Source organism: Telopea speciosissima, chromosome 8 (genome assembly GCF_018873765.1).
Source record: "Telopea speciosissima isolate NSW1024214 ecotype Mountain lineage chromosome 8, Tspe_v1, whole genome shotgun sequence".
NCBI lineage: Eukaryota > Viridiplantae > Streptophyta > Magnoliopsida > Proteales > Proteaceae > Telopea > Telopea speciosissima.
Genome location: NC_057923.1, coordinates 62,322,967 through 62,349,297, shown reverse-complemented (window position 1 = coordinate 62,349,297; position 26,331 = coordinate 62,322,967). Strand labels below are relative to the sequence as shown.

Here is a 26,331-nt window from a genome sequence, read left to right as displayed (position 1 = left end):
GAAACTTTCGGTCAAATCCATTTTTGGATCACTTTTTTTGGGGTTAGTCCGACCCTCTTTCCCATGCATTTCTTAGGGCTTTCGGGTATGCCACGTTTCTCAATTATATCTTAGGTCAGAAGTTCCAATTGAGGTTCACAAGGGTCCCCAATGCAGGTCTTTTAAAAATTAGAGAGAAATATAGAAGAATCAAACTATAAATGTCAAGAGAACCCACCTCGACTTTGTTTCTTTTCATCACGCATAATGTAGATATCTTCCACACAACCATACGGTGAAAAGATCTGACACAGGAAACACAAGTAATAACTTTGAGAATCCTCTCAATGTAAGGCATTAAAAAACTGTAATTCCAACAGCCAGTGTCTAAAGCAAGAAAAGCAGAAAGAACTACGGAGTGTTTGTACAAAGCAATGTAACAAAAGACATATAACCAACAAGTTGGAGAACACATTTATCTTCAAACAGAAACAAGATTTTTTAGTAAGGCAAATGTGCAGAAACATCAGAAGTAATTATAAGATAATGAGAACAAGATCAACAACATAGAAAGAAAGACACCAAGATAAGAAACATGTGTCTGAAAGGGTGGGTAGGCATGAACGCTTAATGCATGTTAAACATACCTCCTCAATTTCCTTTTCTGTAGCTTGTCTGTTCAGAGAACCAACAAACAACTTGTACTCAGCTGCACCTAACAATGAACAACATCAGAAAAAAAAAAATAACAAAAAGAACATGGATAGGAGGAGCAGGAGAGAAGATCAGCTCAAGTGAAGACTCCAGTTTCAATGACAGCCAGGAAAGAGAACAACTAAGGTTTTACCATTAAGTAATATATATCGCATAACGCCGATGTGTAAATGCCAATATAGCTGGCAAAGAGCTCAAGCCCGTAGTCAATTGGTAGACACTTAACACTAAAACCATGAGATCATGTGTGAGTCAAACAACTCTCTCAGCAACATGCAGACACTATTGAAATCCAAACATATGTTTTATAAAAATGGAAGCACTGGTATACATAATATAAGTCTATAACATGTTTTATACTTTCAAACACTGCTACTAATGCAGAATCGACATCAAACCAGGGAAGAACCAGTGGGAGATCAATTGCAACAGGATCAATAAAATACGGTAAACAGAATTTAATAACAAAATTTTATTCCTCTTTTTTCTTCACATATGAAAGAAAAGAAAATAAAAGGATGGGATAGTGGTTGAGTCTCTCACTCTCCCCCAGGCATCTCACCTCACACAGTCTCTGAGTCTCTCACAGCTACATGGTTAACAACCACTCTTTTTTTCATCTCATCATTATGTTTCTGAAACCTCTTTTCCCTCTTCTTATAGTATGCAAGAGAACAAAGAATAAAAACATCCTAATTCTAACACAGGTTGTATATAATAACCTGATTACAGTAAAAGACTTAAAAGATTGAAATAAAAGACTTATAAATTAGACCACACGCCTATAGTTTAATGAGATCCTCCACGCAAGTAACATATTGGCTTGAAGATAAGCCTCATTAAATCTTCATGTCATAATTCCCCAAAACAGTTCCACGGTTATGACAGATCCTAAAAGATAGGATTTGTATAACTTTCATATCTTAAGCCATATCTCCTCCGTATTCACATGAGCTGATTTAAGGAGCTCTAATTCCTCCATACGTGGGACAAAAAAATGGCAGTTTCAGTTTCCTAAAATAAAGGAAACTTATAGCTGGAAATAAATTCCTGGAAAAGAAACTGTAAGATACATGCAAGAAATCTGCATCTACTCCCCCTCAGCTTGAAAAAAAAAAACTCGTCTACAAGTTTTGTAGCGATGTGTATTCCAATCTGCACGGTAAATCTTCAATCGGAAATAAAATGCAGCAACTGTTGATCTTGTCTATCGTCCCTCCTTAGCCTGATACCAAATAATGCAGAATCGACCTCGTACCAGGGAAGAACCAGTGGGAGATCAATTGCAACAGGATTAATAAAATACGGAAAACAGAATTAAATACCAAAATTTATTGCTCTTTTGTTTTACATATGAAAGAAAATAAAATAAAAGGATGGGATAGCGGTTGAGTCTCTCACTCTCCCCCCTCCCCAGGCATCTCACCTTGAGGTCTCTCACCTCATACTGTCTCTGAGTCTCTCACAGCTACATGGTTAACAACTGCTCTTTTTCATCTCATCATTTATGTTTTTGAAACCCCTTTTCCCTCTTCTTATAGTATTTAAGAGAACATAGAAATAAAAACATTCTAATTTAACAAAGTTTGTATATAGTAACCTAATTACAGTAAAAGACTTAAAAGATTTGTAATAGAATTAAACAAAAGAGAACCAGAACCGAGAGAAGAAGAGAGGAGAGCTGTCAAGAGGGATCGAATGTGACAGTCTCCCTCACCATGCCTTAAATTAAATAGTTTAGATTACAGCCAAAAGAGGGGATTCCTAATTAAGTTAATAATCCTAGTTACAATATAAAAAATAGAAACTAAAATAGAAACTACTCCTAGTTACAATAGGAACTGTCATAAACAGAAATTAGGACTAGACAATCCTAAATTAGGACTAGACAATCCTAACTAAACTCCACAGATAGAAGAGACACATAGGAAAGCAAAGTTACCCTTATAGGCTAAAGTGGCGGTAGAGGTGGAGGCAGTGGCAGCTTTAAGTTGTTGAAGGCGTTTGACTAGCTGATTGTAATCATCTCGAGAGACGGAAGATGAAGTACTTGAACTCTGATTCACATCACCAGTAGGTTTCTTAGTAGTAGTGTCAGTCATGGCAGCATTGGCTAGTTCATTCGCCCACTCAGGTTTTCCATGCTTGACCCAACAAGTATCCACATTATGATTTGGTTTACCATAATAAGAGCATTGGCAAGAAAACTTGTCACAAATTTGAGGACCGGTACCACGTCCACCAGTGCCACAACCACATCCTCGCCCACGATTTGCAACAAAGGCTGAATTATGCTTGGGTGTATTATCTTTTTTGGATGGAGTAGCCAAACGATTAATACGAGAAAAGACTTCATTGAGAGAAGGAACTTTTTCCCCTATGAGTAACTGACTCTTTACAGATTGGTAGTCAGGATGGAGTCCAGCTAGAAATTTTGCAACATAGAATTCTGCTCTTTGTTGTTTCAACTGATCCAGATCAATAGTTATGGGCTGATGTTTCTAGAGTTCTTCAACAATTCCTTTATAACTGGCAAAATATTCGTTCAAGGTTTTATCTCCCTGTTGGAAAGTAAAGAATTTCTCATAGAGGTCATACATGCGGGAGATATTCCTTTCTTGAGAGAAACTTTCTCTCAGATCATTCCAGACATCCTTAGCAAGTGTATGAAACATCACATGTGATGCAATAGCAGGTTCAACACTGTTTCATAACCATATCTTGATAACAGAATTTCCACGCATCAATTCATCATAAGTTGTGAATTTAGCAGGATCCTTTGGATCACGATTAGGTGGATCATCAGTAATGTACTTCAGTTTTCCTTTGGCATGAATGTAGGCTTGTACTGCCTGGGCCCATAGTAGATAATTTGAAACTCCGGAGAGTTTAATGGTAGTAATCTGAACTTGGACATTGTCCATAGGTGGTTTAGGATCAGCCATAATAAAGACTGTGACTGATCGCAAATAGCAGCAGCAGCAGTAGTAATAAATTTAGGCTTTAAACGAACGCAAATATCAATGGAATTGAATCCACAAGAACTAGCTGCAACAGTGGTAATAATCGGCTCTTTATTAGAACCAGATTAGGGTTTAAACAACCCAAAAACAGCAGCAAGTACGAAAATAGGGTTTGAGATCCCAAACTCTCAACAAAGATCGAGTCTTCAAGGATCAGCAGCAGCAGTAGTAGCAATCAGTTCTTAAATAGAACCAAATTAGGGTTCAAAACAACCCAAAAAATAGTAGCAGCAGCAGAGCAGGTGATGATAATCCAAAAAAAACAAGGAGAAGAAGATTTAGGGTTTACCAACGTCAAAAAACAGCAGAGAAGATTGACCGAAGGTTACAGATGATAAGTAATCAACTTGCAAAGCCCTTTAACCAGTATAAAATCAATTGGAGAAGAAAAAATTTGATGTAGCAACCCGTAACAGGGTACCGCAGGTATGCTAGAACCAGAAAACAGGGAAAAATCCACCAATCTTCAATGAGAAACCCTTAACAGGTTACCGCAGATGTGATAGAACCAGAATACTTTGAATAATCCACCAATCTTCAAAGAAAATCCACTGACTGGTTCAGCAGTGAGGTAGTACTGATCTCCAATCAATCTTGGTAAGCAATAATAACCCTAGTTTTCAATTGAAAACTACATCTAGACTTTAATCTGTAGCAGTATGCAGCATAGGATGCTGCACCCCTTAAAGAGAAGCTTGAGAAAACCTTGAAACCAGAATTTGATTCAACAACCAGCTATTGGTTGTGCTTTGATACACCATGCAACAGAATTAAACAAAAGAGAACCAGAACCGAGAGAAGAAGAGAGGAGAGCTGTCAAGAGGGATCGAACTTGACAGTCTCCCTCACAACGCCTTTATTTATATAGTTTAGATTATAGCCAAAAGAAGGGATTCCTAATTTAGGAACCCTAGTTACACTATGAAAAATAGAAACTAAAGTAGAAACTACTTCTAGTTACAATAGGAACTGTCATAAACAGAAATTAGGACTAGACAATGCTAACTAAGCTCCACAGATAGAAGAGACACATAGGAGGAGGGAATCTCGATCAAAGTAATGGAATATTCTTATTGAGATTATCCTCTTCTCTATGTGCTCAATATACTTCAACAAGATTGAAATAAAAGAATTATAAATTAGACCACGCCTATAATTTAATGAGATTCTGCATGCAAGGTAACATATTGGCTTGAAGATAAGCCTCATTAAATCTTCATGTGATAATTCCCCAAAACAGTTCCGACGGTTATGACAGATCCTAAAAGATAGGATTTGCATAACTTCCATATCGTAAGCCATATCTCATTCGTATTGGGCCCACATGAGCTGATTTTAAGGAGCTCTAATTCCTCCATGTGTGGGACATAAAATGGGAGTTTCAGTTTTTATAAAATAAAGGAAACTTATAGCTGGAAATAAATTCCTGGAAAAGAAACCATAAGATACTCACAGGAAATCGGCATCAGCAACACTTTCAAATCCAAAAAACTGAAAAAAGGAGAGGAAGGAAAATCTATAGCTATGAAATTGTTTAAAGGAAGAGAATTCCAAGTGCATGTATTCCCGGGTTCCTCCCTTTTATTTTCTAAATTATAAAAATCTGCATTTCTTTGTTCTGCACACCCTCTCCCTACTAGCATTCCATACTTCCGTGGGTTTACATAATTTTGCTCCTAGCTTGCCATTTAACTCTCCATTTGCAAGTCTCCCAAATGATTTCAAGGATCGGGAGAGCTGGGACACATCCAAATATATTACACGATGGATCTTGTCCAATTCATTGGAAGGATCAGAATGAACCGGTGGATCATCAAAGGATCTCAAAAGATGAGCAAATTCATTATGGAACGAATTGGGTTCAGCTGGGAGCCATATAATCTGATCTCCATGAAAACCCTCCACTTCGTATAAAATTTGGCTACGATTTTGTCTGGCCTTTGTACAGCTGCAAAGGGAGTTTCTGCTTTTATATTTAACACAAACTCAGTCATCAGAAAAAAAAAAAAGGGTGTACCCAGTGCACGAGGCTCCCGCCACTGTGGGGTCTGGGGAAGGACATAATGTACGCAGCCTTACCCTGCTTTCGCAAAGAAGCTGTTTCCAGACTTGAACCCGTGACCACTTGGTCACAATCTAGCAACCTTGCTGTTGCACCAAGGGCCGCCCTCAAAAGAACAAATCATAAATACCAACACAATTGCTAAAGTATGTCTATGTGTATAGGAGCAAAAGTGCTACCATCAGAAGGGATTCTAAGAAAAATTGCTAAAACGAAGTAGTTTCTTGCATGTATTAATATTAACTGAAGTATCATCATTTACTGTTGAGCAGAAGCACATGTAGACAATGATTGGTTTCAGGGTCTAGAGAAGTGAGATGTTGATTAAGTAATGAACAAAACAAAACATCCAAAAGCACAAAAGCAAATTGTCCGGGGTATTGCTTGACATAACTCCCAATATAGCAGTAAAAGCAAGACGTGTAGGCTGATTGACCCATCAAGTTCCCATTGAAATAGGATCTACAAAAGGAAAAGCACTTGCCATTCGTTGGTTATTAGGGGTATCCCAAAAACGTCCGGGTCGAAATATGGCTTTCAAATTAAATTCCAAATTAGTGGATGCTGCCAAAGAGAGTGACGTTGTCATACGCAAAAACAAAGAGACTCATAGAATGGCAGAGGCAAATAGAGATTTTGCACATTTTCGTTAATCCATGAACAGGATCTATATAGATACATAGATCCATGGATCCATACATCTCAATTGGAAACGAATCAATAGAAAAAGAAAGAATCAGAATTGATCGATATCTTTCTCGAAACAAACGAAAGGAAATGAAAGATGAAACATAAATCAAGGATCAACTAAGCCCTCTTGGGGGCTTGCTTAAGAATAAGAAAGAGGAATCTCATGTAAATATCAGGGAATAAGGTTTGATCCTATTCATGGAGATTCCATAAATATCCCATTCCAAAAATAGAAAGTTCGAAACAATTGAGACTTCTTTGGAGATTGGATGTATTTACTAATTCATGATCTAGCATGTACAGAGTGAAAACTTCATTCTCGATTCTACGAGAATTTTTATGAAAATGTTTCATTTGCTTCTCTTCCATGGAAGTTTCATTTTCCCATAATGCATCCTAATTTTTGGTATACTTCTTCCTCAGATGATCTATTCCACCTCTGATCAAAAAGATATACCTTGGTTATATTTCGTCTCTCCAACAAGTTTAGTAATGAGTATAACATGGCCCTCTTGTTCTGATCATGGTTCAAGGTCTCGGTTTCGGACCTGGTTTCGATTAGGAAGAAAACTGGGTTAGGCCAAGATCTCGGCGAGTTGGTGCTTTTTTGTTTTTTAAACTCGAAACCAGGTTTCAGTGGGTTTTTTACCTAATTAGGTCATTAAACTTGGTATACAGCTTATTTTGGGCCATTTAAACACAATGGCACTATCAAATTTTGAAATATCAAATTCCAAATAGGAGTTTGACTTCGGACCCTAGGTTGGTCGGCTACGACATACTAATAGGCCCTATTCTACACATAATTTAGTAGTAGAAAGCATACAATTAATGTAAAATACCGAGATAAAACCAAGATCTCACTGAGATACTGAGATGATAACGAGATCTCGAGTCGATGTTGTTTCCTTAACTCGTCCTATGTCTCGTCTCGGACCTTCAAAAAACCAAGATATCTTGGAGATCACGGCAAAATATCTCGGAGATCTCCATGAGACCTCGTTCCATGGTTCCGATGGAAAGAAGAACCTATGATTGGCTTTTCAAGATATTTCCAAACAAACAATTTCAATTTCTTATTTTACTACGTTCAACTCTATCAATTCCTCTATTCATAGAGTACATTGAATGTACAGAAATGGCTAAAACAAAGTTTTTGTTATTCGTATTAACAGCTACTCAAGAAGGAATGTTGTTATGAGGTGCTAACAATTTAATAACTATCTTTGTAGCTCCATAATGTTTCAGTTTATGTTCCTACCTATTATCTGGATATACCAAGAGTGATGTATGGTCTAATGAGGCTACTACAAAATATTTACTCATGGGTGAGGCAAGCTCTTCTATTCTGGTTTATGGTTTCTCTTGGCTATATGGTTCATCCGGAGGAGAGATCAAGCTTTAGAAAATAGTAAATGGTCTTATCAATACACAATTGTATAACTCCCCAGGAATTTCAATTGTGCTTATATTCATCACTGTAAGAATTGGGTCCAAGCTTTCCACAGACCCTTCTCATCAATGGACTCCTGATGTATACGAAGGAGTGCGGTTCGTTCGAGAAATTCCTACCTCTATATCTATCTTTGAGATGTTTGGATTTTTCAAAACTTCATGGACATGTAGAATAGAAATGTTATCCCCACTCAGACCAAGATATAACTTTTACCACAAGTATATTCTGATTTTTTTGTTCAAATAACAATTACGGTGAAGCAAGGTCAGAAACAACAAATCTCTTTATGATAAACAAGCCCATTTTGTGAGTTTGTTATTACAGGTAGTTCCTACAAAGGATCGGACTAATGACATATACAATACTTGAATTTTCAATGTAGATGTTACACAGTTGGTTCTCATCCTTCAGAGACTATAACTGTAATAGGAGCATCCATCAACAAAAGGATCACCCTGAGAAGATCATCTCATGGCTGTTGAGAATGAATAAAATTAGATAGTTCTATTTCTCAATCTTTCTGACTTGCTTCTACAGAACCAAAGTCGAAAAGATTGAAAAAAATCAGTTACTCACAACCACTGATGTAGGATTCCTCGAAAAGTTAAGGACTAGTATTAGAAATTGAATGGATTTGGTCTTTTACATACACGAGGAAAATAATCAAAAAAGAAAGAAGAACTCGTCTTTTTTCTTTTATCACTTAGGAGCCGTGTCAAATGAAAGTCTCACGCAAGGTTTAGAATGAGAGAAAGAAGTGAGGAATCCTCTTGTCAACTCTGACTCTCCCACTCTAGTCGTTGCTTTTCTTTCTGTTACTTCGAAAGTAGCTGCTTCAACTTCATTCACTTGAATTTTTTATATTCCTTTTTGTAAACAGCCTTGAGAATGAATGCTTGAATGATCAAAATCGATCATCCAGGCCCTTTATTTATAATAAACTGAATTACAACTAATCAAAGTAGGAATAGGAATGCCACCTCAGCCTAATCCTATTAGGAATTCCTAATCCAACTAGGAATACCAAAAATAGAGATCAGCTGAGGGAATAAACAGAAAATAAAAGAAGGACAAAACATACTATAACTAGGACTAATTACCCCAATCGGGTAAGTAGCCTATTTCAACACTCCCCCTCAAGTTGGAGCATAAATATCAACCATGCCCAACTTGACCAGAATAGGATGAAAAACCGTTCCACTTAAACCTTTAGTGAACACATCAGCAAGCTGGTCAGCAGATTGTACAAAAGGAACACACACCAGCCTGCCTTCCAACTTTTCTTTAATAAAATGCCTGTCAACCTCCACATGCTTGGTACGATCATGCTGAACAGGGTTGTGAGCAATGCTAATAGCAGCCTTGTTGTCGCAATATAACATCATGGGAAGATGAACAGGAGTACCAATATGTTGCAATAAACCTTTGAGCCATAACATTTCACAAATACCATGTTTCATAGCACGAAACTCAGCTTCAGCACTAGACCTTGACACTACCTTCTGCTTTTTACTACGCCACGTAACAAGGTTGCCACCAACAAATGAGCAATAGCCAGAAATGGACTTTCTGTCAGAGGAACCAGCCCAACTGCATCAGTATATGTTTCAACACGAAGATGACCATTCGGAGACAAAAGAATACCTTTTCCCGGTGCGGACTTTAGATACCAAAGGATCCGGATAACAGCATCCATGTGAGAGGAATGCGGATCATGCATGAACTGACTGACCATACTCACAGATACTGCTATGTCAGGTCTTGTATGAGACAGATAAATGAGCTTACCAAGTAATCTTTGATAACGCCCTCTGTCGACAGGAGTTCCCTCCTTTTCTTTTAGTCTGGTAGTAGCATCCATAGGTGTATCAGAAGGATGACACCCTAGCATCCCAGTCTCTATCAATAAATCTAGGATGTACTTCCATTGAGAAAGACAGATGCCTTTAGAAGACCGAGCAACTTCTATCCCTAGAAAGTACTTTAGTTTTCCCAGATCCTTTATTTCAAATTCTTGCCCAAAGTAAGTCTTCAACTGGTTGATTTCATGATTGTCATTCCCAGTCACCACAACATCATCCACATAAACTATTAAGAGGATTACCTTTTCACCATTTTTCTTGATAAATAAGGTATGATCAGCATTGCTCTGCTTATAACCCGCAGAGACCATTGCCTTGTGAAATCGTCCGAACCAAGCACGGGGGGACTGTTTCAGCCCATATAAAGCACGTGTCAATTTATAAACTTTCCCGCTGGTTTTATCACGAGAGAAACCAGGTGGAATGTCCATATACACTTCCTCGCCAAGTTCTCCATGGAGGAAGGCATTCTTCACATCTAATTGTTGTAACTCCCAGCCTAGATTCACTGCACAAGAAAGTAGCACTCTGACGGTGTTTAATTTCGCAACTGGTGCAAAAGTTTCTTGATAATCGATCCCATAGGTCTGAGTAAATCCCTTTGCAACCAAACGTGCTTTGTATCGATCCACAATGTCATCTACCTTCTATTTCACCACAAACACCCACTTACATCCAACTAGTTTCTTTCCTAGAGGAAGAACCACAAGTTCCCATGTATCATTCTTTTTTAAGGCTTACATTTCTTCCATCATTGTTGCTTTCCACTTTCCATCTGTAAAAGCTTCCTGCCAATTTTGGGGAATATGAACAGAAGAAAGAGAAGAGACAAAGGTACGAAATGATGGAGAAAGGGAGTCATAAACATGAGAAATGGGGTGCCGGGTACAAGTCCGAATACCTTTACGGTGAGCAATAGGTAAATCAGGAGAAGAAGGAGAAGATATGTTACCTGGAGATTGATCTGGTTCCAGGGCCGACAACTGTGGTGGTGCTGGTGCTACAGTGGATGGGAACTGCTTATATTTGGAATGTCCCATGTGATAGGTTTTGAGATTAGAGTCATTAATTTTCTGCTGAAATTCCCTAATGGTTTGTTGGACTAGAGTCATCTCCCCCAAAAGGGAATTGTCACCAATAGGATTTTCAGCATTTTCAGCATCTCCTAAGTTCTCCCCCTGGGGAAAATCCTGTGGGGGACCATCAAAGGGAAGAGGGGTGGAAGCAAAAGTCGGTTGACGGGTGGGATAAACAGGTGGTTGGACCCGGGTTTTTGGGTTTGTACGGGAAGGTCAACCATCACATCTTCACTGAAAGTCTCCCCATGAAGAGGTGTGGATTGATAATAGGAGAGAGTTTCATGAAAGACAACATCCATACTGGTGAAGATCCGACGTGTAGGAGGATGGTAACACTTATATCCTTTTTGGGAGGGAGAGTGTCCCAAAAAAATACAACGGACCCCACGGGGCTCGAGCTTACCCGGAGATCGGGTATCACGAACATAACAGACACAAACAAAAACTTTAGGTGGGACGACAAAGGAGGAAGAACCCTGCAGTAAAGAAGCAGGGGTGGCAGAGTCAAGGACTCGGGTAGGGAGCCTATTGATGAGGTAGGCAGCAGTCAGGACAACATCTCCCCAATATTGGGAAGGGACAGAATGGACAAACATAAGGGCCCGAGTCACCTCAAGGAGGTGGCAGTTTTTCCTTTCAGCCACACCATTTTGGGCTGGGGTATCAACACAACTGGTTTGATGGAGTATACCATGGGTAGCAAGGTATTGTTGGAACTGACCATCCATGTATTCTTTACCATTGTCACTTCGCAATATCTTGAGAGTGGCAGGGAGAGGAGACTACCGATGCACAGTGACCAGCAAAAGAAATACCTGAGTGGGCTAAATGTGAACAGTGAGGAGTGGAAGAACTGGCAGGTGTTGATGTAGTAGAAGCAGCGGAAGCCTGCAACATACGACGGAAAGCCTGAAGTTCATCCTTGGATAGTCCTGTGAATAGGTGTCTCTGGCAACCTTCCATATCTGGGCAGTAGTGTCTAGGAGAAGGTAGCCCAGTGCAATTGAAGGATGCATAGAATGAATAAGATATGACATGACCATGGAGTCAATAGATAACCATTTAGTCTGGGCAGCTCCCTCTTCAGTAGGGATAGGAGTAGTGCCTGTAAGGTGTCCTGTGTAGCCACGGCCAGCAATCGTAAGGTAAGTGGATCTGGACCGCATTAAATAATTTGTCCCATCTAGTTTGGTGGGAGAAGCAAAAGGAAGATACTATGTTCGAGAAGATCCATCAGAGTCAGCTGAAGTGATGTCAGACATCATGTAAGTGTAGAAGATACGGGTTTTAGGACTCCCACAAATTTAGCCGTCAAAAATAGCTCAAACTAGGATCGAAATCTCTACAGGTGGAAGGGAATATGTCTTCAAAAATTCAGAACCTTCTGATGATGGAAAAAGAAACCCTAAATTTGGAAAAATTTAGGAAAAGCTGAATGCAAATCAATTGCAGGTTTGAATCTGATGTAGTGGGATTCAAAGCTGCAATCTGAAAGTAAAGGAGGTGTAGATCAACAGAGACGGGGATCAATCTCCAAAGAAACACAGAAATCCAGCTTGAGAAGAAGCAGCTCGATCTGTTGGAGGAAACCTGCGGCAGATCTGATCACACCCAAGGTTGTATAGTCTTCAGTGAGGTGTCATTAAGGGCAGCAGCTAAACCTTCATTGGATCACCTCAAAGTTGCTGCCCTGAGTGAGATAGAGAGTCCAAGAGTGGTGGAGATGCAGAAAACCAGAGGCCGAGAGAGTTTAGAGAGAGAGAGAACCTAAAAAAATCGAGGGGCTGCTCTTTAGATCAGAGGAGGCTCTGATACCATGTAAACAGCCTTGAGAATGAATGCTTGAATGATCAAAATCGATCATCCAGGCCCTTTATTTATAATAAACTGAATTACAACTAATCAAAGTAGGAATAGGAATGCCACCTCAGCCTAATCCTATTAGGAATTCCTAATCCAACTAGGAATACCAAAAATAGAGATCGGATGAGGGAATAAACAGAAAAAAAAAAGAGAAAATAAAAGAAGGACAAAACATACTATAACTAGGACTAATTACCCCAATCGGGTAAGTAGCCTATTTCAACACTTTTTATTTCTCATCAAACGAATGGCATCTTCTTCTGGAAATCCTAGCTATTCTTAGAATGATATTGGGGAATCTCATTGCTATTACTCAAACAAGCATGAAACGTATGCTTGCATATTCGTCCATAGGTCAAATTGGATATGTAATTATTGGAATAATTGTTGGAGACTCAAATGATAGATATGCAAGCATGATAATTTATATGTTGTTCTATATCTCCATGAATCTAGGATCTTTTGCTCGCATTGTATCATTTGGTCTACATATAGGAACTGATAAGATTCGAGATTATGCAGGATTATACATGAAAGATCCATTTTTTGGCTCTCTCTTCAGTCCTATGTCTCTTATCCCTAGTAGGTCTTCCTCCACTAGCAGGTTTTTTCGGAAAACTCCATCTATTCTGGTGTGGATGGCAAGCAGGCCTATATTTCTTGGTTTCAATAGAACTCCTTACGACGTTCTTTCTATTTTCTATTATCAAAAAATAATCAAGTTATTAATGACTGGACGAAACCAAGAAATAACCCCTCACGTGCAAAATTATAGAAATCTCCTTTAAGATCAAGCAATTCCATCGAATTGAATATGATTGTATGTGTGATAGCATCTACTATATCAGGAATATCGACGAAACCAATTATAGCAATTGCTCAAGATACCCTTTTTTAGCTTATAGGGTCTATTCTTAGTTCAAGATCATAGTTATCAAGGTGTCGCCTAGGCGTCCAGGCTCCTTGGTCGCCACGGGCACCTTCGGCCGCCTTGCTTTTAGACCCTCTCCAACATCTTGCCGCCTTAATAACTATGTTCAAGATACCTCTTACTAACTGGAATCAAAGAATTAGTAGATTTGTTCCGCCCAAAATGGGAATGGGCTGGGGTTATGAACTTATAATCTGATAATCAAGTCGATTTCATGATTATAAGTTTATTCCATACCGAACCAGACCAGAATAGGGTTATATACACTCTCATTATGAGAAGGGGTCATTCGAGCGTATGTCAATAGAGACTATGTTTACATATGGATCCTTACATCATTACATTCCATTTAGGATTATATACATATATGACCTCCCCCCCCCCCCCCCCAAATAATTCACCAGTTTATCCATTAAAATTGTACATACGCGTTAATAGTTTAAGTGGATCCCACAAGAGAGAAGTCCTGTGTCTGCCCCTGCAAATTATTGACAACCACACCAAATTTTCTGTAGGTTGCATACACTCAAACAACAGAACAACCAGAAATTTCAAAACATAGTTTTATGGGCATTTCATGATGCAGACGTGCAAAAACATGCAATAAGTATGGCAGTAAGCTGGATAAGAAACACATTAAATGAGATAATCGGTAAGGTATAGCACATATTTGTAGGTAATATTAAAACACTTTCGAAGGTGCAGGACAATTACCAAGACGTTCCCGTTCACCATCAGCATATTTAACTTGAATTGGACCAATTCCCTAGAACATACAAACATGAATTAGTCAAACAATAGCATGGCGGTTTAGTGACTAACAGGAACCCATAGCAACACTATAACATACCCCAGGCAGAGTATATTGATTGTGCAAAGCTCTAATGGCCCTGTCAGCTTCCTCTGAAGTTGCATATTTTATGAAACAACATCCTGTAGAAGAAAAGATTTCAAAACCTGATTCCATTAGGTTACTGTTACTATCAATCAACTATGCATATTGTCAGCTACTTATACAAGTCTATACAGTATGTAAATTTTAGGTGCAAGGATGTACAAATTGCCAAAAGAAAAAACAGAAATCGTCAAATGAATATAGATTGATCACCAAGAAAATAAATAATATACTATTAGAGAAGGCATTAAAGGCACAAAGGATAACTAATTAGGTATAGCATATCACTATAGCTAATTAAAGTATAAGAGACCGATTCTTATAAAACAAAAGAAAACCCTCCAACTCAAAATCAACACCAAGACACAGTAAATGTTTGCGAGGAGAAACCCAAACACGAGTTGCTTGATAGAAGGGGGAGAAGGCAAAGTAAATGAAGAAAAGAGCATACTGTATCTTAATGGGATAACACAACTATACATTTCCCAGACATGAAGGCTTCTAAACTTTGAAACTGCCAGAGAAACCATACATTTTCATAAACAGGACTGCTCTAATCATAATGCATTAGGAAAAGAGAGGAAGAAGATCCTAACTGGAGCAGCAAAGATCATGCTTAAAAGAAAATGAAAGATTATCAGAAAGATGAGGAAAGATAATTAATACATTAACAAAACCACAAAACCAATAACATATTTTAAAATCTTTATTGCATCCATATTAAACCCCCCCCCTTAAAAAAAAAATAAAAAAATAAAAAAAAAAGCCTCCATCGCATCCACATAGACTAAGAAATTGAGTTGGAACTTGGAAGTTGGACCATGTTAATTCTTGGCTGCTCAATTATAACAGACTGCCTAGATTAAAGACAGAAAATTACCACTGATAATAAAGATAAAGTGTAACCTGAATTGGTCACATTCCATTTCATTACCAATCAAATACACTGATAAGCTATAAACCAGTAATATGCTCATGTAGCTATCAAGGAAGATGACGGATAGAATTGAAAAGCACATTTGTAATGCTCCGTGACAATCAAATGCAGACAGGGACCAAAGTTGAGACTTCAATAGTAAAAATGTGAACGCATAGTTGTAAAGGCGTCGCCTAGGTGACACTAGGAAACGCCTTGACACCTTCTTGGTGTCACCTTGATTTTTTCCCTTCCAACGCCTAGGATCGTCTAGACGCAGTGACAACTATGATAGAACAAAGAAAGAAAAAAAATTGTCCATTCTCAACCACATTCATGGCTCTTAAAAAGGTAATGTGAGTACATAAATCAAGACCAGGCCCACACTCACCATAACCTTTGCACAAACACATGGGTGTCAGGTCACAATTGCCAATGGATGGCCTCAAATACAGGAAAAATATCCATTTAACTTGAGAGATAACACCAACATTGGTATAGTGATTTTACCAACAAAGGTGTGCTAAAGAGGTAATATTGAAGCACCAATATATCTATTATTAAGTTATATGAATAATTAACTAAAGAAGCCAATGATCCCTGACCGACACATCTCATGCACTTGAATTATGCAACCATCCAAACATTAAAAAGATGAAATTAAGGGAGCGGGCATTACATGTCAATTATTGAACCACCTCTAGGACCAACTACCATTTGGAAGGAGTCAATTGAAAGGATTATAGTTCATCTAGGACAAACCACCAATTAGATAGGATCTTTAACAAGACAACCATGGGTTGGTTAGCATAAAGTACCAACCACTGCATTTATTTATTCGTAAATAAGTAGCAGATAAATTAGAAAGTTCATTCCACCACAAGTTGCCCCCACATTTCTAGATTTTATATGCCTGTCATAAAGCCCAGCTTTCTCGGGCCCCACAATCAGCAACTTAAGGAGAAAACTAAATAAAACAGCTCATGCCCATTTGCCCACCAAAAACAAGACAATAAATGGAAAAAAAAAGTGAACAAGCCTAGGAGGCATGCGAAAACATCAGAATCTGCATCACAAAAGTAAAAGAAAATCTTTCATCACCCCCATACAGTCAAAAGAAAGCATATCAGTAACCCATATAACCAACGAAGAAGCACAAGATCTCCATATTAGTGTGTATCCAAATTGGTTTTCACAACTTCAATCTTTCCTTCGAGCACCAAACTTCCACCTTTAGCTAAATTTAATATGTATTTTGACTGACAAATTTGAATGTATAATATTCTCATAATCCAGAAAGAAGAGAAGTCATATAAATAGAAAACTGAGCAAATCATAATATTTGGCTGAAGCGAAGAAAACAGAAGTGCAGATGCGCACTCTGCGAAGCCAAAAAATTGTGAGCGCCTAGCACAATACGCAATCAAACTAGCGATAACGAATTGAATCTACAAACATTGGACGGTAATAAGTAATAACAACCACCAGCAACTGAGAGGGGGGATAACCAGAAGAAAAAAATGTAACATGTAAATTAATTTAACTATACCATGTTTTTCTTTCCTATAAGTACTACTACTATGCAGACACTGTAATAACAGTATATGTACTCTGTAATTAGAGATTTGTATGGGAAAGGATGTGACTTCTATACAAATTCTCCCCAGTTACCAAGGTAACAAGAAACTGCAACAGTTCTCCACTAAGGTCATTAACTTGCTGCTTAAAAAGTAAACATCAATCTAGTGCTATGTCATTTAATGTACAACAATTACACATGGCTCAAACATCTTGGCATCAAATTCTACAGTTATGGCAATAGACTCCCCACTGCAACTGACTTGCCAGGTCAATGCTGATGAGTGTAACCACTGCAGTGAGCTACAAGATCAGGATCTATTTGCCTTCCAAGTTTCGAACTGCTGTACCTAACCAGTTTTTAGTAGGTTTTCATAGGCTTGCCTTCTTCTGGATTCACAGAAAGGACAAAAACAGAAGTTGGCAACCAAAACAACACCCTGCAAATGGTTACAAAAACTAACTGAGAAGAACTGAGCTCACTGGTTCTCCCGTCAGCCCCTCAGAGGACCTGAAAAGAGATACAGATATAAATCAAAGTCAAAATCGAAGAAAATAGGATTTCACATACCATGTTGTTGTCCCGTTCTCCTGTCCTTGATCAAAGCAACCTCAATGACATTCCCATACTTCTCAAATAGGGGGCGAATCTGGAGTAAAATAAACAATCAATTGGAAAAAAGGAGATAGTTTATAACACTGACGCACAGATGATATCAACAACATTGACAGTGATGAGAGCAATCACAAGAAAAAGTAACCTCAGAAACTGAATGTGAGATTTGAGAGCAATCTAACATCAAGGATGGTATGGAAGACCTCTCACTCCAGAAGCTAAAAATAATATCATATCTATATCGAGAAGACAATGCTGGAGAAGATCGCAAAATAATTCAATCTTAAAATACCTTCTTCTTCTTTCTTTTCTTTCTTTTTTTTTTTTGGGGGGGGGGGGGGAATAGGGGCAAGGCAAATACTGAAGTCTTTAATGAGAAGTTGATTCAAGATGAACTTCCATCTTAAAGGGCATGCATGAAAAGAGATGCTCAAAATCTCAGTTCAAGGATCAGCAAAATAGACTCCAGAGTTACTAAAATGGAAACAAATTGAAGGAGTATGTCACAGATTATAGGACTAGCAGTCACCAAAAAACACAGAAAATAAAATATAAATTTTAAAATTTTTAAGGGAAAAAAAGATTTACAATGAACTTGTTATTAAGGGTTAAACAAAGGGATGGTAATATGGAAGATTTATGCAAAAGTATACGATTGGAACAAAATTAACAACTTCAGGCATGCTGATGACTTAATGAAGGAAGCACTCACATCTTCTTCAGTAGCTGTCCTTGGAACAGCTCCAACATAAAGTTTAGCATAACCACCAGCATCAGTATTATCTGCGAAAACATTGACATCAGCAATCCTAGAAAAGAGGAGGGAAGCAAGGAACATGAGAACGCAACAAATACAACCAAGAAGAATGCTTCATAAGAACAAGTGGTTAACAGATTCAGGATGATACAACGATAGTGGACAGTTTTCCTTCACGATCACCAAGGAAGGCTTGCCTTGAGTCGCCTCTTTTTGAGCCATGTGGGGTCTTAACTTGCTAACCCCAACTGTTAGATAGTTTGTGGACCCCATGGATTTCTTAGCCGTCAATATTTGGGGTCCAACTCAAAGAGATGGCACACTGTTTTAAGGTTTAAATTTTGTATTTTCAACAGTTGCAAAATATTGGGTAAAGTGATGACTTTTTCAACCTTCATATTGAAAAATGCATAAGGGCTGAAACTTACTGGACAGCATGAATTTTAGAGGCAACAATCTGCCACGTGGCAGATATGCGACCGGCCATACAATCCTCACTTCATGTGAGTTCTATAAAAATCTGTAAACCTTATTTTGCATTATGTTCAAGAACTACAGCCAAGAGAGGATCAGATCCAAGTAAATAATTTTTCAGATGGCCATCTTAGATGCAAGAAAACTATGCCAGGAGACGAACACTGTATGGATCACATTATCCTTCCATTGCAGTTACTGGTCATTTTTCTGGTTTCTATACTTTCAAAGATTAAACATTGACTGCACTCCTAAACAAGTTCTGAGCACGTTTCTACTGCAAAAGCATGTCTAAAGGTCCAAACCTCTTTCGTTGCGAAAATATGTTGCAATTGCATTCATGTTTTGGTTATATAGTTGCAGGTTAATGGAACTCTTGGCTAAAGAGAATAGATCTACCCATCTAGCAGAGAAGCAAATTAACTTAAAATTGTTTCTAATGATTGCAATGAACAAATCTTAGAATGTGAATCCGATGAAGGTTAATCCTCTCACCACCAGCAATGCTCATTGGGATCATAAAGATGAATTAGATGACCTTAACAGGAGAAAAAGAGATGCAGAGAAACAGGCAAACATGAGTCGAAGATGGTTGTTATTTATAAAGGAAATTAGATGGAAGCAGAAATCTAGAGTGACCTGGCTAGCTGCTAAAAAGACTCAATTAGATAGGATACATTTTTTCTGGTACATATTAGATATCTTCCTTTAAAAAAAAAAAAAAGACTCAACACTAGAAGATACAGAGGAGTAATGCTCATACAATCAGGAGCTAGGTAGAGGCTATACAAAAAACACTTTCTTTCCCAGTCAAGCCAGTTCGGAAGGACTGAAATTTAAAGAGATGAGTGATTGGCTAGAGAGATTTTCAAGAGGAGGAAACTAAGAAGGAAGGTTCCAAGACATTAAGAGATAAAGACCAAGGTCCTCATGGTTTTTCTGTAGCCTTTTACAATCTTGAAGGGAAGGGATGCTGTTAGAAAGTTATTTTACTACAACCCTACAAGAGGGATGTATTATGGACATTTTAGAGGTGAAATCATGATAATAATCTTGATTGTGGGAGCAATGCGCAATGCAACTTTAATTAACTCTAATTCCAGAGTACGGAGCTGAGCAGTTAGAACCTAATAGTATATTATGCTATTAGCTTGTAAAGAAGTTTGTACAAGATGTTCTATACCCCAATGCAACATACCAAGTTTGATCACATTTAATTTACGGCAACCAGGTCATGCAGTATAGTCATCAGATTTGATAACAGTGACAGACTGCTGGAAGAAACAATAATACTTTGTGGAAAGCAAGGGGTGAAACGCTTGTGAAACTTTCCAGAATTCAATGTATAAAAGTAGCCAAGTTAATGAAAGAGCAAGAAAACTTCCGACCGATAAAATTGAAACAAGCATTTCTCCCGACTAAATCATAATTGTGAAGACTGAAAATTTGGGTGCACCTGTGCTGAAAGAATAATATTGGAAAAGAGGGAGGGGGGGAAGAACGAGACAAAAGCATTGTATCTGAAATTATTACAGGTCAGCATGGTCCTCTAGCATCAAGAAACCCAAGAAATTATGACAATGTAGAAATGTAATTACAGTTAGTTGATCTATTGATTTTATTCCAGCAAGCACACTTGGAAGTTTAGGCCCTGGAGGTGCCCACTGCCAAAGGACGTCAAATAAACCGGTGGGGGGGAGGTAAAACAATAGTCAAACATAACAAATGTTTGAGAGAGAGAGAGAGAGAGGGGTGGGGATTAGAGACGTTAATAATACAATTAAAACAGTAACAAAGATTTACTCAAACCCAACAAACCCATCCAACCAGAAATGTAAGAAGACTATCTGGAACTGGAAGATAACAAGTTAGTTCAATCCAGATTAATAAAACTTCCACTGTGAAGACTATCAAAGAGAAAATGAACTCAATTTTCCATACTAACCCCTACAAAGAGCAAGATAAGAACAACCCCCCCCCCCCCCCTAAAAGAGAGAGAGAGAGAGAACGCGAATACCTACCTGGAGAGCCTCCTCGACCAGTAGAATGAAACCCACGTTTCTGCCCAGCGTGAGACATCGAACCAAAGCCGCCCACGCCGCCGCCAATGGACCGGAATCCGCCACCGCTAGGTGGATAATTCGGGGGACCGTTGTAAGACTGGTGGGGATGATGAGGGTGGCCTCCCCCAGAGAAACCACCCCTGTAACTGGGGTTTCTGTGGTGAGAATTCATAGGATTACCAGACGACCGAGAAGGCATTCTCAAATGCCAGTGATGGTGAGAAACTGGGTTATTAGTTATTACCAAATCGTTCTCCTCTGTCTATAAAGCTTTGGAGACTGAGTTCCGAACCAAGATGATAGAGCAGATAAGGAAACAAACCCTAGAAACGGAAAAGTAGAGTTTCCCAGTAGAAGGGCGCGAGGAAGGAAAATTGAAGAAGCACCAAAAAGAGGTAGGAAGCCAAGGACACCTTCGCTCCTCAGTTGGAACTTCAACTGTGGAGCTTACGCGGGTTTGCGAAGTTCGTTTCCAGAGTTCAGTTACTTCAGACTGCTTAGGTCCAAAGAGGCGTTACTTTGTGTTATTTTTGACACGTGTTCGATACCGACGCCGATGCCGATACCAATGCTGATACAGATACAGATACAGATATCGATATGGGACCAACAGAATCCGGGTTGGTAAAAAATCCTTTTTTTTTTTTGTTTTTTTGAGAGAAAAAAAAATTCCATTTTTGCATGGAAAAATTACTTGAATCTACGAGATTTGAATCTATTTGTTTGGAAACTTTTTTTCTTTTAAATGGTATGAGTCAATACCCATTGGTAACAAGATTCAGACCCAGGACTTCTTGGACCAACCAAGGTCCATTTTACCATCTGATCCATCTATTTGTTCTTATGCATTTGACCTTCTCCAGGCCCTGCTAAACGTGGGAGCCTTGTGCACTAATCGGCCTTTTTTATTCATCTTTTTCTACCGTTTATTCTTTTCTTCCCGCCCTCTCCCTTCTCAAATTGAATGAAGCAATTTTTCTATTGGGCAAAGATCCCCTGGCTTGCATAGCCCACAATATGGTAAGTTAGGGCTGAAACTGTATGACGTAAATGTGCTGCGACGGGTCTTGTCATAGCGGAGAATCTCTGTTGTCGATATATTGAGGTTGATCTCCACTGCTCTCAATGCAGTAATGTCAAAGAATCAATCGTTCACATTATATTAGAGGGATCTGAAACCAACCTTCATGATTAGATCGATGGATGGAGTTACTTTCTTTTAAAGGGTAAAAATCTAAACAAGGAACTAATGTCTCATTGTTCATTTATATGTTGGTATCTTTGGTTGACACAGAACTATTATCTATTTGGGCATCGAATTTGGTCATCAAATTTTCTCAGAAATAGAAGAAGACTAGCTGGAACTGAAAGATAACAAGTTAGTTCAATCTAGATTAACAAAACTTCAACTGTGAAGACCACCAAAGAGAAAAATAAACTAGAATGCTAATACAAAACACCAAATAAAGCATATATAGCTTCAGAATTCTTGCGTACCAGTAGAACGAAACCCACGTTTCTGCCCAGCGAGAGGCATCAAACCAAAGCCACCGCCGCCGCTACCACCCCAGCCCATGGACCAGGCAGGTGGATAATTCGGGGGACGATAATTAGGTTGGTGGGGATGATGAGGGTAGCCTCCACCGGAGAAACCACCCCTGAAACTAGGGTTTGTGTTGTGAGGATTCATTGGACGAGTACCAGACGACTGGGAAGGCTCTCTCGAATCCATGTGGTGGTGAGAAAATCTGGATTATTACCAAATCGTTCTCTTACTGTATCTATAAAGCTTCGGAGACCGAGTTCTGAACCAAGATGATGATAAGAGCAGATAAGGAATCAAACCCTAACAGAGAAACCCTAGAGCGGAAAAGTAGAGTTTCTAAGTTGAAGTGAGCGAGGATGGAACAGCTCAGAAGCATCAAAAAGAGGTAAGAAGAAAGGACACCTTTGCTTCCTCAGTTGTAACTTCCAACTCTGGAGCTTACGCGGGGACTGCGAAGTTCGGTTTTAGAGTTCAGTTACTTCAGACTGCTTTAGGTCAAAAGAGACGTTACTTCTTTGCGTTACATTGCATTATTTTGACACGTGTCCAACCGATACCGGCCCGATGACGAAACCAACGTTGATATAGATACAGAAATGAATTTGGATCTTCTGCGGCCTGGGGTTGAGTGGCCATCGTGTTATGCACAAGCCGGCACGTGGATTTGATGTAAATCCAATGGTTGGGAGACGAGCTGGTTTTAAAATTTAAAATTATCACTCAAAATTAAAAAAATACTAGGTCGCTATCTATCAACCATTGGATTTGCATCAACTCCATGTGATGACCTATGAGTTGACCATAGCACGATGGCCGCTCAACCCCAGGCCGCAAAGGATCCAAATCCTACAGATATCGATATAACTAGGGCCCTGCTACCCCTGGTCGCAGACTCCAACTTGGAATAATTCTCTTCCACCTTGGGTTCACAAATGCTCCCTTAAGTTTTAGTATTTTCCAAAATACCCTTTAAGGGATTCCAAGTTGGTGTATATGATTGGAGCAGTAGGAACATGGCTACAACTCGAGCAGCAGCCAAATTTTATCCAGACCATTAGTATCCGGGTTGTTTTTAGTAAAAAATCATTTTTTGATAGAAAAAGTTTCATTTTTATATGGAGAAATGACTTACCAAAAAAATAGATTCTACAAGATATGAATCTACTTGTTTGGGTTTTCTTTTTTTTTTTTATGGTATGAATTAATACATATAGGTAACAAGTTTCAAACCTATCATTTCAAGGACATACATAACAGATTGGGAAGACTAACCAGTTTTATTTGTAAAATAAAATAATATTTTGAATCTTTAATTTTACAATCATTAAAATTGTCAATAACATCATATGATTGAAATAAACCACCAAATTTGATATCTATCATATCCAGAAGATCTCCCATTGGATAATCGACATAGTCTAAATTTACAAGATAATCGACATGAGAATGATTATACCAAGTGCTAGCACCCCAGAGTCCAGACACCTATGTTTCTCTTCATTAATTAAAGTGTTATTGTCCATGACATGCTTATGGGGTTGGGAATTTGGAGAGGAAAAGAGGTAGATCATAGAGAAGAAGACGAGAAGAATAAAAAAATCGTAGAAACGTAAGGACCGAGTTTTCTAGATTGCAAAGGGCGGAGAAGGGCAGTCTCAACTTTGTCGATAGAGTGTGGGAGTGTAATGATGATCGAAGAGTTCAATTGGAGTCAATTCACCAATGGAGGAGTCTTCTTTCTCTATAGGTGAAGGAAAACTTTTGCGGAAACATAAAACAAGGTCATCTTTACATGAATGATTGGAATGAAATGGTAGAAGATAGTCACATTTAATTATAGGAAATTTTTGTTTTCTATTTTCAAGTTCCATCTCCATTAAAGGTAAGATCTAAGAAATTATATCAGAAGTAACCATGAAATTATTACTTCATATAAGAGGAAATGATTCAAACGAATCTGCCAAAAAGGAAATCGCCAATATGAAGAAAGAAAGAATTCAAATGGTCCAACCAAGCAAATGGACAAGATGAGCTAGCTAGGAAAGAAGAATAAGATGAGTTGTAGATTATTTTCCTTCTCTCCTTTGTAACCATTATTCCCTCTCTCTCTCTCTCTCTCTCTCTCTCCTTTAAAGGAAGAGAACCATAGCCTTACAAACTAGTGAAATTATCATTCTCACCGTGGACGTAGGTCACAAAATCGAACCACGTTATGGGATAAGAATCAAACAAGCAAGGCATTAACAAATCGAGAGATCTCTAACTATTCATGCTATTCTTCCTACGCCAAGCAAGGAAATACTCAACTCATCTACTCACTCCCATTCTTTGGCGGATTTGTTTGAACAATAAAAGTTTTGAAAATCCTAAAGAAAATAAGTCTATTGAGAAGTAGATGAAAACAAATGGATGGTTAAACTTATAGAGAAAAATGACGATTACATGGAGTTCATTGGATTTGGCCTAGAAAATTGACATATGGGCACTTCAGACCATGCCCCATCTATCCAATGGTTAGAATTTCCACCTCATTGTTTCATGTGGCATGAATAAAGTAAGTCACATAGAGAGGCCTTCCTAGGTGGCCGTGTGAAAATTCTTTTTGATGTTTCAAAGTATCAAAATCATGGTTTTAGGTATCGAACACGGATTGGCCGTATTTGTATCATTTGTATCGGACGATCGGTATCGGTATTGGTGGACATAGACATTGATACCGTATCGGTCATACAGTACAGACTAGGGTTAAACTTGTTAAAAAAAAAAAAACCAATTTTCAAGGAAAATCAAAGGCAAAACTGTCCTACATGAGCTGATCCTTGCCAATACCCGATTCGTTACTGTGCACTAAAACTATGATCAAAATGTTTTAGATACTTTTCCATGCTTTCTTTTCCAAGCTTTAGGTTAAACCGAGTTCCTCCATTTCGTGGGTGTAGGTCAAGCTAATCTCCACATAGAGCCTAATTGTTACATTGAATTGAATTAGGTAAGGATAATTTTGATTGTCAATATCAATCGGAGTAAGGTTACGTACATTATGACCCTCTACAAACCCTATAGTGACGGGAGCTTAATGTGCTAAGTATGTCCTTTTCGATATCAATAGAGGGTAGGACTGTAGTGATGAACCAAGAGTACGTCCAAACACTTGGTTACATCATCATCGGTGTGGAAGAGATTTCTCTACTCCACTCCACAGGTGATGGGAAACCTAATCCTTGCCTTCAAAATGAGAGGAGATTTTCAAAATCTAACATTCACATTGTGGGCTAAGTTGATACACCTAGCTTTCATTGAAAAAAACAAAGAAAAGTTGATACAGCTAGCTAGATAGCTAGGTATCAGGGTTTGGTGGACTAGGATGTGGAAGTCCAATCTAGACAAAATGCTGATGCTTGTAGGAATATTCTTGTTACCTCAATCGCATGCATTGATTTGAAATCCCCCAGAGTATTTTGAAAATTACTAAAACATAAGGGGATATTTGTGATGGACAATTTCTTAAATCTACGTGATAAGAAAAAAAAAATAAAAAAATTTATCAACAAGTGAATTTAGAGAATGATTCAAAGTTTTTGCATACTGAAACCATGCAGTACCAGATACGAGATAGATCTTCCAAAGAACAAAGCTTTTTTCGAATAAACCAATTTACTGGAAGAGTTTTCCTAAACTATAGGAAGAATACCCTGTGCAAGTAGAAAGATAAAGAGTGCATAAGATTTTTATTGTACAAAGTAACAAAAGTAACAAAGATCCTCACAGTCACTAGCCAATATGTTTTTTTCTCATGCCTTTCTTCGTTCATGGTTCAATATTCTGGT

At 38.4% G+C, this 26,331-nt stretch overlaps 1 protein-coding gene across 2 annotated transcripts in view; it reads right to left on the bottom strand.

Annotated features, from left to right (window-relative positions):
- LOC122671489 (flowering time control protein FCA-like) overlaps positions 1-21,259 on the bottom strand; it is a 38,213-nt gene extending 16,954 nt beyond the window's left edge. For both annotated transcript variants that reach the window (XM_043868733.1, XM_043868734.1), the window contains exons 1-7: positions 20,917-21,259; positions 18,377-18,447; positions 17,620-17,698; positions 14,510-14,592; positions 14,374-14,425; positions 627-694; positions 218-284 (exon numbers count right to left, since the gene is read on the bottom strand). In XM_043868733.1, the coding sequence (XP_043724668.1) occupies positions 218-284; positions 627-694; positions 14,374-14,425; positions 14,510-14,592; positions 17,620-17,698; positions 18,377-18,447; positions 20,917-21,157 (661 nt within the window). In that variant the 5' untranslated portion in view covers positions 21,158-21,259. The remainder of the gene's footprint in view (positions 1-217; positions 285-626; positions 695-14,373; positions 14,426-14,509; positions 14,593-17,619; positions 17,699-18,376; positions 18,448-20,916) is intronic.
- Between the last annotated feature and the right edge of the window lie 5,072 nt (positions 21,260-26,331).